The sequence below is a fragment of the Mobula hypostoma genome, chromosome 9, assembly GCF_963921235.1.
Source record: "Mobula hypostoma chromosome 9, sMobHyp1.1, whole genome shotgun sequence".
Lineage (NCBI taxonomy): Eukaryota > Metazoa > Chordata > Chondrichthyes > Myliobatiformes > Myliobatidae > Mobula > Mobula hypostoma.
In genome coordinates, this window is record NC_086105.1 from 4,250,001 (window position 1) to 4,264,242 (window position 14,242).

General features: G+C 45.0%; 1 protein-coding gene across 4 annotated transcripts in view; it reads left to right on the plus strand.

Moving 5' to 3' along the window:
• Positions 1 to 13,497, plus strand: part of LOC134351461 (transcription factor Spi-B-like) — a 16,742-nt gene extending 3,245 nt beyond the window's left edge. The window contains exons 1-7 of one of the 4 annotated variants that reach the window (XM_063057631.1): positions 238 to 383; positions 5,482 to 5,547; positions 5,990 to 6,037; positions 6,126 to 6,219; positions 6,917 to 7,029; positions 8,909 to 9,023; positions 10,653 to 13,497. In XM_063057631.1, the coding sequence (XP_062913701.1) occupies positions 6,035 to 6,037; positions 6,126 to 6,219; positions 6,917 to 7,029; positions 8,909 to 9,023; positions 10,653 to 10,981 (654 nt within the window). In that variant the 5' untranslated portion in view covers positions 238 to 383; positions 5,482 to 5,547; positions 5,990 to 6,034 and the 3' untranslated portion in view covers positions 10,982 to 13,497. Of the gene's footprint in view, positions 1 to 237; positions 384 to 957; positions 1,299 to 5,481; positions 5,548 to 5,984; positions 6,038 to 6,125; positions 6,220 to 6,916; positions 7,030 to 8,908; positions 9,024 to 10,652 lie in introns of those variants that run through there. The other 3 variants (XM_063057632.1, XM_063057628.1, XM_063057629.1) reach the window with 3 other exon arrangements.
• Positions 13,498 to 14,242: the final 745 nt, after the last annotated feature.

Consider the following 14,242-nt stretch of genomic DNA (forward strand, 5'->3'; position numbering starts at 1 on the left):
AGCCGTGTCACACGGCAGCCCACCGATTTAACCCTAGCCTAATCACAACATGGAGAGGCGGACAGGGGGTCTTGATGACTGGGCATCTCAGGATCTCCATGCCTTCTGCCCAGGCTTGTGCCAATGATCATCATCACTCATTGTCCTCCGAGGCAGATGGATGCCAACCACCACCATTCACAACACAATGACCAATTAGTCTACTGTTCTCCGGACTGTAGGAGAAAACAGGAGCTCTCGGAGGAAACCCATGCAGTCACAGGGAGATCGTACACATTTTCTTACTGAGGACTTTGGGAATGATCTTTGAATTCCAACGCTCCAAACTGTAAAGGCATCACACTAATCGCTACTCCACTGTGGCACCGCTATCATCGGAAGAGGTACAATAGCGGGTGCAGTAATAACATTTAATAGGTACTTGGACGGGTGCATGGGGAGGAAAGGCTTAGAGCGATATGCATTAGATATGGGCAAATGGGACAGGGTTAGGTGAGGAGCTTGGTTAGCATGCAATGGTTGGGCTGGAGGGCCTGTTTTTATGGTTGATCTCCCCCAGCACCATCTTTCTGGACTAACCCATATTCCCTGATCCTTCACATTCTCCCTCAGTAATGGTTTCTCCACAGCCTCAGAATAGCAGGATGTTTCTTTTCAGACATAGAGTCAAAGAAAAGTACAACAGGGGTGAAATAGGGTTCAGAACAGAGATGAGATGAATTTCCTTAGCCAGAGGGTGGCGAATCTAAGAAATTCATTGTCACAGATGCTTGTTGAGGCCAATTCATTGGATATGTTTATGGCGGAGGTTGATAGGTTCTTGTTTAGTCAGGGTGTCAAAGGAAATGGGGAGAAGGTAGGAGAATGGGGTTGAGTGAGATAATAAATCAGGCATGATGGAATAGTGGAGCAGACTTGATGAGCTGAATGGTCTAATTCTGCTCCTGTGTCTTATAGGTTTAAGACAAGACTGAGAGCAGCGTGGTTATGTTATCACTCAGAATTAATGTCCTTAACTCTGCTTCCGTGACTGATGGTCCTATGGTCTTATCCTCCTTGGGTTGAGAATTCCAATCGCTCCCTCTTCATTGGGTGAAGGAGGTCCTTTCCATCTCTGTCCTGATTGGACAAAGAGGTGACGAGAGAGAGAGAGGGAGATCTCCCAGAAGGGAGCGGGACAACAGCCTTCATACAAACAGAAGTGGCGTGTGGACTTTTTGCTTGGTACCCACCCGGACAGTGGAGGAGGTTAACGTGAGAAAACTGCTGGACTACAGAGCAACACACACAAAATGCAGGTCAGACAGCGCCTATGGAGAATAAATTGAGGACTATGTAGGAGGGAAGGGTTAGATTGTTCCTTGAGTAGGTTTGAGGTTTGGCAGAACATCATGGGTCAAAGGGCCTGTACTGTTCTATAACACACAAAATGCTGAGGCTGTGTCCCTGTATCAGGATTGGAAAGGAAAGAGGAAGAAGCCAGAATAAGAAGCTGGGTGGGGAGGGGGGAGGAATGAGAGGTAAAAGCTGGCAGGTAATAGGTGAGACTAGGAGGGGCAAGGTGGGTAAGTGGGGAGGGGGGATGAAGTGAGAAGCTGGGAGGGGATAGGTAAGGCTGAAGAAGAATGAACCTGGTAGAAGAGGACAGTGAACTATGAGAGGAAGGGAAGGAGGAGGGCACCCAGAGGGAGGTGATCTGAGATGTTGTCCTACAAAGTATCCATTCCAGAACACCTGAGATATCCTCCTTCTTCAAAGAATAGTGTTTGTATCCATAGATGCTGCCTGACTTGCTGAGTTCCTCCAGAATTTTATGCATGTTGCTCTGGATTTCCAGAACTGTAGAATCTCTTATGTTTATATTAGAAATAGAATTGGTTCATTATTGTCACAGGTACTGAGATGCAGTGAAAAACTTGTCTTCCATACTGTTCATACAGATCAGATCATTACACAGTACATTACGGTAGAAAAGGGTAAAACAGTAACAGAATGCAGAATAAAGTGTAACAGCTACAGAGAAAGTGCAGCGCAGGCAGACAATTTGGTGCATGATCACAATGTGATATGGTCACAAGCTCATATGTCATGAGGTAATTGTTTTGTAGCAGCAGTACAGCAGAAAGACATAAATTACAAAATAAATCAAGAGCATACAAGGGGAATGTTGAGGTGATGTTCATGGGTTCACAGACAATTTAGAAATCTGATGACAGAGGGGATGATGCTGTTCCTAAATCACTGAGTGTGGGTCTTCAGGCTCTGAACGTAGGAAAGTCACAGTGGTTGGGTGATTCCTAGAAGGTACGTTGTTTCCCGGGTGCCAGGGTCCAGGATGTCTTGGATCGAGTCCTCAGCATTCTTCAGTGGGAGTGTGAACAGCCAGAAGTCGTGGTCCATGTAGGGACCAATGTCAATGGGTAGGATGAGTGACAAGGTTCTGCGTAGGGAGTTCAGGGACTTAGGGGGAAAGTTAAAGGGCAAGGTTGTGATCTCAGAATTGCTACCCATTCCATGTGCTAGTGAGGCCAGAACTAGGAAGATTATACAGTTTAATATGTGGCTAAGGAATTGGTGTAGGAGGAAAGGCATAAGATTTTGGGATCATTGGACTCTCTTCCAAGGAAGGTGGGATCTGTACAGAAAGGAAGGTTTGCACCTGAACTGGAGGGGAACTAATATCCTAGCGGGAAGGTTTGTTAATGCTGCACGGTGGGGTTTAAACTAGAGTTGCAGGGGGATGGGACCCAGAGTGCCAGAGCAGTTAGTGGAGAGGTTGTGGAGGCAGATGTTGGTCAGACCTCAGACAAGAGAGTAATCAAAAGTTTGAGTGTGGAATGACTAGTGTCCTGATCTGTGTATATTTCAATGCAAGAATTATCGTAGGAAAGGTGGATGATAGAGCTGAAAATGAGGTAGCTCGTTTACAAACAGAGGCAATGTATAGTGAGGAGAGGTTGTTGACAGGGAAAAATTGCAGGCAACAGGGTGAGTTGGTACGTAAAAGCTGGACAAAATCGAAAAGGGTGAACACAGGACTGAAGGCATTATATTTGAATGTGAACAGTATATGGAATAAGGTAAAGAGTGGGAATAAACAGAGCCTTTTCTGGTTGGCTGCCGGTGACTAGTGGTGTTCCACAGAGGTCTGGGTTGTGACCAATTCTTTTTACATCATTTGTCAACGAATTGTATGATGGAATTGATGGCTTTGTTGCAAAATTTGAAGATAGGTGCAGGGGTAAGTAGTTTTGAGGAAGTAGAGAGACTACAGAAGGCAGACAGATTAGGAAAATAGGCAAAGAAAAGGCAGATGGAAGACGGTGTCGGGAAGTTTACGGTCATGCACTTTGGTAGAAGTAATGAAAGGTTTGACTGCTTTCTAAATGGAGAGAAAATACAAAAAAATATGAGGTGTGAAGGAACTTGGGAGTCCTTGTGTAGAATTCCCTGAAGGTTAATTTGCAGATTAAGTCTGTGGCGAGGAAGGCAAATGCAATGTTAGCGTTCACTTCAAGAGGACAAGAATATAAAAGCAAGAATGTAGTGTTGAGAATTTATAAAGCACTGGTCAAGCCTCACTTGGAATATGGGCCCTTTATCTTAGAACGGATGTGCTGAAACTAGAGAGGGTTCAAAGGAGGTTCACGAAAATGATTCCAGGATTGAGAATGGCTTGTCATATGAAAAGCGTTTGATAGCTCTGGGCCTGTATTCACTAGAATTCAGAAGAATTAGGGGTGACCTCATTGAAACCTATTGAATGTTGAAAAGCCTTCAAGATAGAGTGGATGAGCAGAGGATGTTTCCTATGGTGGGAGAGTCTAACACCAGAGGACACAGCCTCAGAATAGAGGGGCGTCCTTTTAGAATGGAGATGAGGAGACATTTCTTTAGCCAGAGAGTGGTGAATCTGTGAAATTCATAGCCATAGGCAGCTGTGGAAGCCAAATCTTTATGTATATTTAAGGCAGAGGTTGATAGATTCTGGATTGGTCAGGTGATGAAGGGATACAGGGGGAAAGCAGGAGCTTGGTGCTGAGAGGAAAGTTGGATCCGCCACGATGAAATGATGGAACAGACTCAATGGGCCAAATGGCCTCATTTTGCTCCTATATGTTTTGGTCTTATGGTCTTAGCATGAGATGAAGAGTCCTAGAAAGTGAATCCATAGTTTGTGGGAACAGTTCAGTGATGGGGATGAGTGAAATTTAGTGAAGATGTCCCTTCTGGTTCAAGAGCCTCATGGTTGAGGGGCAATAACTTCCTGAACCTGGTGGTGTGGGTCCTGAGACTCAGGCACCTCCTTCCTGATGGCAGCAGTGAGAAGAGAGCATGATCTGGGTGGTGGGAGTTCCTGGTGATGGATGCTGCTTTCCTGCGACAGTTCTCTGTGTGGACGTGCTTGTTGGTGGGTAGGGTTTTACCTGTGATGCGCTGGGTCGTATCCATTACTTTTTGTGGGGTTTTACGTCCAAGGGCATTGCTATTTCCATGGTGTGTATGCTGTTAGTTCACAGGCCAGCACTGTGAGTGTTTCTGTGCCTGTGTCTGTATGTCATAAAAACAGAGAGTGCTGGAAACACTCAGCAAGTCAGGCAGCATCTGTGGAGAGTGAAGCAGAGTTAATGGTACAAGTAGAAGACCCAGAACGGGAACTAATTTGTCTATCAGGCTGTGCGCTATACCACACGGCAGCCACTTGGTGAAAGTTGCAAATGCCGACTCCTTGCCCAATATGCTTAACTGTCAGGCATGATGCGATAAGATCAGACGGTAGCAGAGCAGCCTGCGGTGCCTGCCATCGGCGACGGAGTCCAATCCCCATCTCTGTCTGTGAGCAGTTTGTATATTCTGAACAAACAGGTTCCCTCCGGAAGCTCAGAATCAGGCTAAATATCATTGACACACGTCGTCAGATTTGTTAACTTTGCAGCAGCAGTACAATGCATTCATAATAATGAAATAATTACAATAAGCAATGTATAGGCAAAATTAAATTAAGTAAGTGGGTGAAAAAAGATCAAAAATTAGTGAGGCAGTGTTCATGGGTTCATTGTCTATTCAGAAATCTGATGGTGAAGGGGAAGGAAATGTTCCAGAAACATTGAGTATGTGTCCCCAGGTTCCTCCCATATTCCTAAGACTTATGGGTTAGTGTCAGTCATTTGCGGACCTGCTATACTGGCGACAGAAGCATGCTGATACGTGTGGGCTTCTCCCAGCACACCTTCAGACTATTCTTGATGCAAACAACACATTTCACCGCATATTTCAATGTTTCAATGGACTGAACATGTGACAAATAAAGCTACTCTTTACGAAGTGGCAGCAGGAAACGAATGAGAATGCCACCCCCCTCCCAAATGTTCTTTTCAGTATTTACCCATGAAAAAATGCCATTAAAGTGAATTGCCTTTCATTGTCATCTGTGGGGTCTTGCTGTGCCCAAATTGATTGTCATGTTTCTTTTATTACAAGAGTGTGGACACTTCAAAGAGAACTTTATTGGCTTTAAAACTCACTTCTGATGGGTGCTCTTTAAATGTAAGTTTCTCTCTCTGCCTGGGTGTTTGTCTTTGGGTGTATCTGTGGTTAAGATTGTGGGATAACACACACACAAAGTGCTGGAGGAACTCAGCAAGTCAGACCAGCATCTATAGAGAAGAATAATCAATATTTCTGGCCAAGACCCTTCATCATAAAAGGAAGGGTGAAGAAGTCAGAACTAGAAGGTGGTGGGGGGGGGGGAGAGGGGGGTTAATCTAGCTTCTCCCCCCCTCCTTCCTTTTCAGTTCTGATGAAGGGTCTCGGCCTGAAATGTTGACTATTTATTTATCTATGTAGATGTTGCCTGACCTGCTGAGTTCCTCTAGCATTTTGTGTGTGTTGCTCTAGATTTCCAGCATCTGTAGGATCTGTTGTGGTTGTGAATGTGGGGCGGTGCTATGCATTGGTGAGCACTAACTTAACTCTGTCTCAAGAACAGGTCTTCCTCCCAGTGGAGACTAAATGACTGCTCTGCCCCCACATTATGGTAAGACCCGTTTACCCATTACATTCTCCGTCTGGGCCTGTGGTTAAGACGTGGGACTGTTTGATATTTATTTAGTTCTGTTATTTAGAACCCAAATGTGGAGGATCTAGAAGTGATCATGGAGTTCCTCGACGAGCAGCAGAAGGCATTTGTATTTGAGCAGGAGACTGCCTCAGGCTCAGGTGAGTGTGGAAGAAATCCTAACAGTATAGAACATAAGCTGTTCAGCAAAGTACAGCCCCTTTGGCTCACAATGTTGTGCTGGCCCTTTTAACCTACTCTAAGATCAATCTAACCCTTCCCTCCCACATGACTGTTCATTCTTCTATCATCTTGTCCTGAATCTCATTCTATTACAGTAAATATGTGCTCACACACATACAGACATTCTCTTCAAGAAATTCCTTTTCATTTCTGTTCTAAAGGGACGTCCTTCTATTCCGAGACTGTGCCCTTTGGTCCTAGACTCCCCCACTATAGGAGACATCATCTGCATGTCCACTCTATCTAGGCCTTTCAATATTCGCTAGGTTTCAATGACTAGTATGAAAGGACTAGTATGGAAAACTGGGCTGAATGGCCACAGAGATTGTGGGTAATCCCAAATAATAGGAGAGGGGAGGCAGATTAACGAAACAGACCCTTAGACACTCAATAATCACTCAGTCTGTGAGAGTGGGATAGTGATAGGTTGTCAAATAAAGCAGAGCAGCCAAGAAAGGAATCACACAACCAACAAAATTTGGTGTCACTGATTCCGATGATCAGTGCGGTGAGCCATGGGTGCCATGAGGGAAAGAAAAATCTTCCAAGGAGATTGCGTCCTAAACTCTATTTGCTCCCGTTGTCTATTCAGTCGATGCTTTATGCTTTCTCCAGGGGCCTGTGCTTTCGGATTCTCCGTGGAAAGTTGGCACCCTGGTTCCTACAGCAATAGGAACTCAGCCTTCCAAGAAATATTTCTTCCTTCGCAGCGTTACACCTCTAATCCGGTAAGGGCTGTGAGACCTCAGTCACTTTTCTGATCCTCGGGTCCTTTTAGGAGTTCAAGAGTGAGTGAAAGCTTTGTTGCCTTTATTATTGTTTATTTTAAAGTTTACACAAAGGAACAGGTACAGAGCATATGAACTAAAGGAACACACGGAGAACAAAGGAGAAAGGACAAACAAAGAAAAGATGGCGCCATCGCAAAAACTGTCACTTAGATAGTCGAGCTAACACCACATTCCTGAGATAGTGAAGGACCAGTCAACAGTATCAGTCAGAGCACATGTGTCATGTGCTAACACTCAGACAATGTAAAATGAAAAAGGTGATAAATCATTATATAACTGCTGTGTGTTGCTTCCTAAAGATGCTGCCTGGCCTGCTGCGTTCACCAGCAACTTTGATGTGTGTTGCTTGAATTTCCAGCACCTGCAGAATTTGCATATAACTGCTATACTGCTCACCTGCCAGTAGGTGGAGACAAAACATCACATAGTTTGTTAAAATACAAGTTGTCTTAGTTTTAAAAAAACGACATTAATTCAACTAATATCTTATCAAAAACATGAAAAGAACAATTGATTCTGACAGGGCCTTTGAAAATGGGATGTTACCAGACTAGGGAAAGAGTAGGAGGGAGAGGGAGAGTGATAGAGGGAGGGAGAGAGGAGGAGAAAGAGAAGGGGAGAGAGACAGAGAGAGAGGAAAGGGGAAAGTTAGAGAGAGTGGGAGGGAGAAACAGGGGGAGAGGGAGAACAAGAGGTAGGGGACTGGGGGAGAGGGGTTGAGAGGGAGAGAGTCAAAAAGCAAGAAAGAGAGTGAGTGTGTGAAGATCAGAGAGAGAGAGAGACAATAAGAGAGTGAGAGAGGGTGATGGAGAGGGAGAGAAAAATGCATTTCTTAAGGGGCCATTCTGCTGCAAGGCCAATGAAACAGTACGGTGACGCAGACCACACCAAACACAAAAAATCCTGCAGGTGCTGAAAAACAGAACAAAACACACAAAATGCTGGAGGAACTCAGCAGGTCAGGCAGCGTCTATGGAAATGAATAAACAGTCGACGCTTTGGGCCAAAGCCCTTCGTCGGGACTGGAAAGGAAAGGGGAAGAGGCCGGAATAAGAAGGTGGGGGAGAGGGAGGAGTTCAAGCTGGCAAGCGAGAGGTGAGACCCTGTGAGAGGGAAGGTGGGTGGGGGGGGGAAAGGTGAAGTAAGATGCTGGGAGATGATTGGTGGAAGAGGTAAAGAGCTGAAGAAGAATCAAACCGATAGGAGAAGAGAGTGGACCATGGGAGAAAGAGAAGGAGAAGGGACATGCAGATGCCCACAATTTCCTAACCCTAATCCATACAATTTCGGAATGTGGGAGGAAACCAGAGCATCCAGAGGAAATCCATGGGGAGAAGGTACAAACTCCTAGCGGACAGCGGTGTGAATTGAACCCTGACCTTCCAATCACTGATGCTGCAATAGTGTTACGCTAACCACTACACTACTGTGACGGCCATCTTATCACACTTGGAAATGGTTCAGTTGTCTGATAACTGTGGGTTAGAGTCCATCATTGAGCCTGGTGGTACGTGCTTTCAGGCTTTTGTATCTACTGCCTGATGGGAGGGGGAAGAAGCGGGGAGGTGGGTTTAACTTTGGATTTCCAGTTTTAGCAATTTTTCTTACGATAAAGGTTGGCTTTGTTTGTCACATGTACATTAAAGCATGCAGTGAAATGGGTCGTTTGTGTCAGATAGAATCAGTGAGGATTGTGCCTGCCAGCCCGCGAGCGTTGCCACGTTTCCCAGCACTGCAATGTGAGGTAACTTGCGAGCAGCGAGTGGCAAGGTGATAAAACAGAGACAACCTGACATTGCTCGTCTTGTCGTTGCAGTGCGGACTCTCCATCGGGGCCGAGTGTGTGGACAACCCTTACCGCCCTCCACTCTCTGACTTCAGACCAACTTTGCCCTCAGAATACGTGATGAGAAGCAGCAACAGTGAGAAGAGTAAGGACATTTCATGCAATGACAAGGGACCATAGCAGGAATAGGCCACTCAGCCCCTCAAACCTATCCCCCATTCAGTTCAATCATAAACCTCTATTTTCCCCCTCCCCTGATCTTTACAGATTTTATTTTTTATTTATTTTGAGATACAGGCCCTTCTGGCCCAATGAGCCTGTGCCGAATTACAAGCGTATGACCAATTAATCTCTTTACCCATGGGTTTTTAGGAGGAAACCGGTTCACCTGGTAGGCAGGAAGAGAACATACGGTCTCTTTTCCAACAGTGGTGAAATTGAGCCCAGGTCCCCGGAGCTGTATTAGCGTTATACTAAATGGTTCAACACCGTGCCATCCTCTATTTCTCTTGTGAACCTCTCTGCCTTCACCAGCTCCAGGCAATTAATTACTCCTCAGATTGTTCGAAACCTCTCACCTCACCAAAATGAGTCACTGACACTCCCACTGCAGGGATCAGACACATAGTTCCCTGAAGGTGGAGACACAGGTAGACAGGTCAGTGAAGAAGGTGATATTGGGGGAGTCTAGGACCAGGTAGACAGGTCGGTGAAGAAGGTGATATTGGGGAGTCTAGGACCAGGTAGACAGGTCAGTGAGGAAGGTGATATTGGGGGAATCTAGGACCAGGTAGACAGGTCGGTGAAGAAGGTGATATTGGGGAGTCTAGGACCAGGTAGACAGGTCAGTGAGGAAGGTGATATTGGGGGAATCTAGGACCAGGTAGACAGGTCAGTGAAGAAGGTGATATTGGGGGAGTCTACAACCAGGTAGACAGGTCGGTGAAGAAGGTGATATTGGGGAGTCTAGGACAAAGTAGGCAGGGATAAGGGATAAGGAGTATGGACCAAACACAGGCAGATGGGACTAGCTTAGATGGATGGCATGGACCAGATGGGCTGAACGGCCTATTTCCCTGCTGTATATCTCCATGACTCTCATATCAGGGGTTCCCAACCTGGGCTCCATGCACCCCTTGGTCAATGGTAGGGGTCCATGGCATAAAAAAGCTTGAGAACCCCTGCTCTGAATGAACCCTCATGATCCAGTCTCCTCAATTCCCTGGGGGAGAAACTGAATCCAATAGCAGAGGCAATTGGACCATGGGAGAAAGGGAAGGAGGAGGGACCAGAGGGAGATGATTGACAGATGAGCAGAAGGAGTAAGAGGGAAGCCAGAATGGGTAATGGAAAAAGAGAAGGGGGAGTGGCGAGAAATTACTGGAAGTTAGAGAAATCCATGTTCATGCCATTGGGGCTGGAGTCTTCTCAGACAGAATATGAGGTGTTGCTCCTACAGCCTGAAAGTGACCTCATCATGGCCGTAGAGAAGACCATGGAACTACATGTTGGAATGGGGTTGGGGATTGGAATTAAATGGCTTGCCTCTAGAAAATCCTGTCTGTACCGGACGGAGCAACTTTCATTCTCAATAGAGATCTTATTTCTTTACTCATGATAGGATCATTTCTCTTGGCAGGAATTAGCCCAGTTTAGACTGCCTCCACCACCAATATGACCTTCTAATCACAAACACAATCCAGACACCAGGAGCTGGATTGGACTCTCATGACACCTTTAACCCCATTCCTCTTTTTCTCCCGAAACCCCACAGGAAAGAGGAGGGTCAGGCTTTTCCAGTTCCTCTTCGAGATGCTGGAGGACCCACAGATGAGACACTGCATCTGGTGGATCCAGCCCTCCGGTGGACTCTTCCAGTTCTCTTCCCAGAACAAGGAGAAGCTGGCGGAGATCTGGGGCAGAAGGAAGGGCAACAAAAAGACCATGACCTACCAGAAGATGGCCAGGGCCTTAAGGAACTACTCCCGTACGGGTGAGATCATCAAGGTGAAACGCAAGCTGACCTACCAGTTCAGCCAGCAGATCATCAGCCGACTGCGAGGAGTCAACAAAAGATCCTTCGTCTACCCCTTCCTCAACTGAGCTGCGCTGTGAGGGCCCGGAGGCAGGGCTTCTCCCGAGCTTTACCTTCCCAAAGCTGAAAGGCGCTATATCAATGCAAGTTACCTTCTTTACCCTTCTTCGAGAAGAACTAAGAGGGCAGGGAGAGAATCTCTTCCCTCTGTTTTGGGATTCCATGGGAATCTCAGAAAATACGGATCAACTTTATTCGCCATATACATTTACATGTATTAGGAATTTGCTGTGGTGTGTTAATGCAGCATGCAATTATTATACAGAATAAAGTACATAAAATAGAGTTAGAAGTACAGATATGGAATAAAATGTGCATACGTTCACAAATACCAGCATGTATTTACAACGTAAACAACGTTACAAAAAGTGTTTAAAGTGTTTGAGTGCAGTGACGGGGGTAATAGAGGGACGTGGGGCTAACTATAACAGTGATCAGATGAACTGTCTGGGGGAAGGAGCTATTCCGATGGGACGGAGTTGTTGTTCTTATAGCCCTATAGGACTTTCCGGAAGGCAGTTTTTGGAAAAGGCAACTTGCAGTGTGGGCAGTATCTGCAGTGACCTCTCCTGCCCATATTTTTGGAATGAAGACCATAAGACCAAAAAAACATAGGAGCAGAATTAGGCCATTCAACCCATCAAGTCTGCTGCACTATTCTATCATGGCTGGTTCCGGATCCCACTCAACCCCATACACCTGTCTTCTTGCCATATCCATTGATGTCCTGACCGATCAGGAAACTATCAACCCCTGCCTTAAATATACCCATGGACTTGGCCTCCACTGCAGTCTTCCACAGATTCACTACTCTCTGGCTAATAAAATCCTCCTTACCTCTGTTCTAAAAGGTCACACCTCTAGTTCTGAATACCCCCACTGGAGGAAACATCCTCTCCACATCCACCCTTTCATCATTCAGTAGCTTTCAATGAGATCCCCCACATTCTTCTAAATGCCAGTGAGTACAGGCCCAAAGCTGCCAAACACTCCTCATATGTTAACCCCTTCATTCCCAGAATCATTCTTGTGAACCTCCACTGGACTCTCTCCAATCATTTCTCAAATATAGGGCCCAAAACTGTTGACAATACTCTGAGTGCAGCCTGACTAGTGTCTTATAAAGGCTCAGCATTATCTCCTTGATTTTATTTTCTATTCCCCTTGAAATAAATGTCAACATTGCATTTGCCTTCTTTACCACAGACTCAACCTGTAAATTATCCTTCTGGGAGTCTTGTCCGAGGACTCCCAAGTCCCTCTGCACCTCTGATGTTTGAACCTTCTCCCCATTTAGATAATAGTCCGCACTATTGTTCCTCTTACCAAAATGCATTATCACACATTTCCCAACTCTGTATTCCATCTGCCACTTTTTTGCCCATTCTTCCAATTTGTCCAAGTCCTGCTGCAATTGCATTGCTTCCTCAGCATTACCTACCCCTCCACCTATCTTCATATCATCCGCAAAATTTGCCACAAAGCCATCAATTCCATTATCCAAATCATTCTCCAACAATGCGAAAAGTAGCGGTCCCAATACTTATCTCCGAGGAACACCACTAGTCACTGGCAGCTGACCAGAGAAGGTCCCTTTTATTCCCACTCGCAGTCTTCTGCCTGTCAGCCATTCCTCTATCCGTGCCAGTGTCTTTCCTGTAATGGCATCGGATATTATTTTGTTATGCAGCCTCATGTGTGGTACTTTATCAAATGCCTTCTGAAAATCCAAGTAAACGACATCCACTGCCTCTCCTTTGTCCACCCTGCTTGTTACTTCCTTGAGGAATTCTAACAGATTTGTCAGGCAAGATTTCCCTTTACGGAAATCATGCTGACTATGACCTATTTTATCATTAGTCTCCAAGTACACCAAAACCTCACCCTAAATAATACAACCACTGAGTAATTATGGGCTAATTGGCCCATAATTTCCTTTCTTTTACCTTCCTCCCTTCTGAAGGAGTGGAGTGACATTTGCTGTTTTGTGTCACAGTACAGTGCAAGCATAAAATTTACTATGAATTACAATAAGAAACACATGTTAAAAATTAAACAAGTCATACAAAACGAAAGCAAAAATAGTGAGGTAGTGTTCATTATCCATTCAGAAATCCGATGATGGAGGGGAAGAATCTGTTACTAAAATGTTGATGTATGTCTTCAGGATCCTGTACCTTCTCCCAAATAATAGCAATGACAAGAGGCCATGTCCTGGGAGATGGAGATCTCTTATGATGTAATGCACCAGGCTTCACAGTAGCTGTAAAATCAATTCCTGATGCTGTCTTTAAGGAGTTTGTACGTTCTTCCCGTGACCATGTAGGTTTCCTCTGGGTACTCCAGCTTCCTGCCACAGTCTAAAGATGTACAGGTTAGGGTTAATGAGTTGTGGATATGTTATGTTAAGACCTGAAATGTAGCATTTGCAGGCTGTCCAGTACAGTCCTCACTGATTTGATCTGACAGAAAATGGATGCATTTTACTGTATGTTTTGTTCTACATGTGACAAATAAAGCTAACCTTGAAAATAATCTTGACATTATTTACCAAAACCACATCTCAAAGCCAGTACATCTGGCCCTGAGTCTGGAGTGGCATTATGGTTAGTGTAATGTTATTAAAATGTCAGCAACTTCCATTCAGTTCCCGCCCCTGTCTGTGTGGGTTTGGAAGGTTTTCCCCGTCACCACATGGGTTGCCTCCCACGTTCCAAAGATGTTGTTCAGTAGGTTAATTAGTCACGCGGGTGTAATTGGGAATTTGTATGTTGTTCAGTAGGTTAATTAGTCACGCGGGTGTAATTGGGAATGTATATGTTGTTCAGTAGGTTAATTAGTCACGTGGATGTAATTGGGAATGTGTATGTTGTTCAGTAGGTTAATTAGTCACGCGGGTGTAATTGGGAATGTATATGTTGTTCAATAGGTTAATTAGTCACGTGGGTGTAATTGGGAATGTATATGTCATTCAGTAGGTTAATTAGGCACGTGGGTGTAATTGGGAATGTGTATGTCATTTTGTAGGTTAATTAGTCACGTGGGTGTAATTGGGAATGTGTATGTCGTTTTGTAGGTTAATTAGTCACATGGGTGTAATTGGGAATGTGTATGTCGTTTTGTAGGTTAATTAGTCACGTGGGTGTAATTGGGAATGTGTATGTTGTTCAGTAGGTTAATTAGTCACATGGGTGTAATTGGGAATGTGTATGTCGTTTTGTAGGTTAATTAGTCACGTGGGTGTAATTGGGAAAGTGTATGTTGTTCAG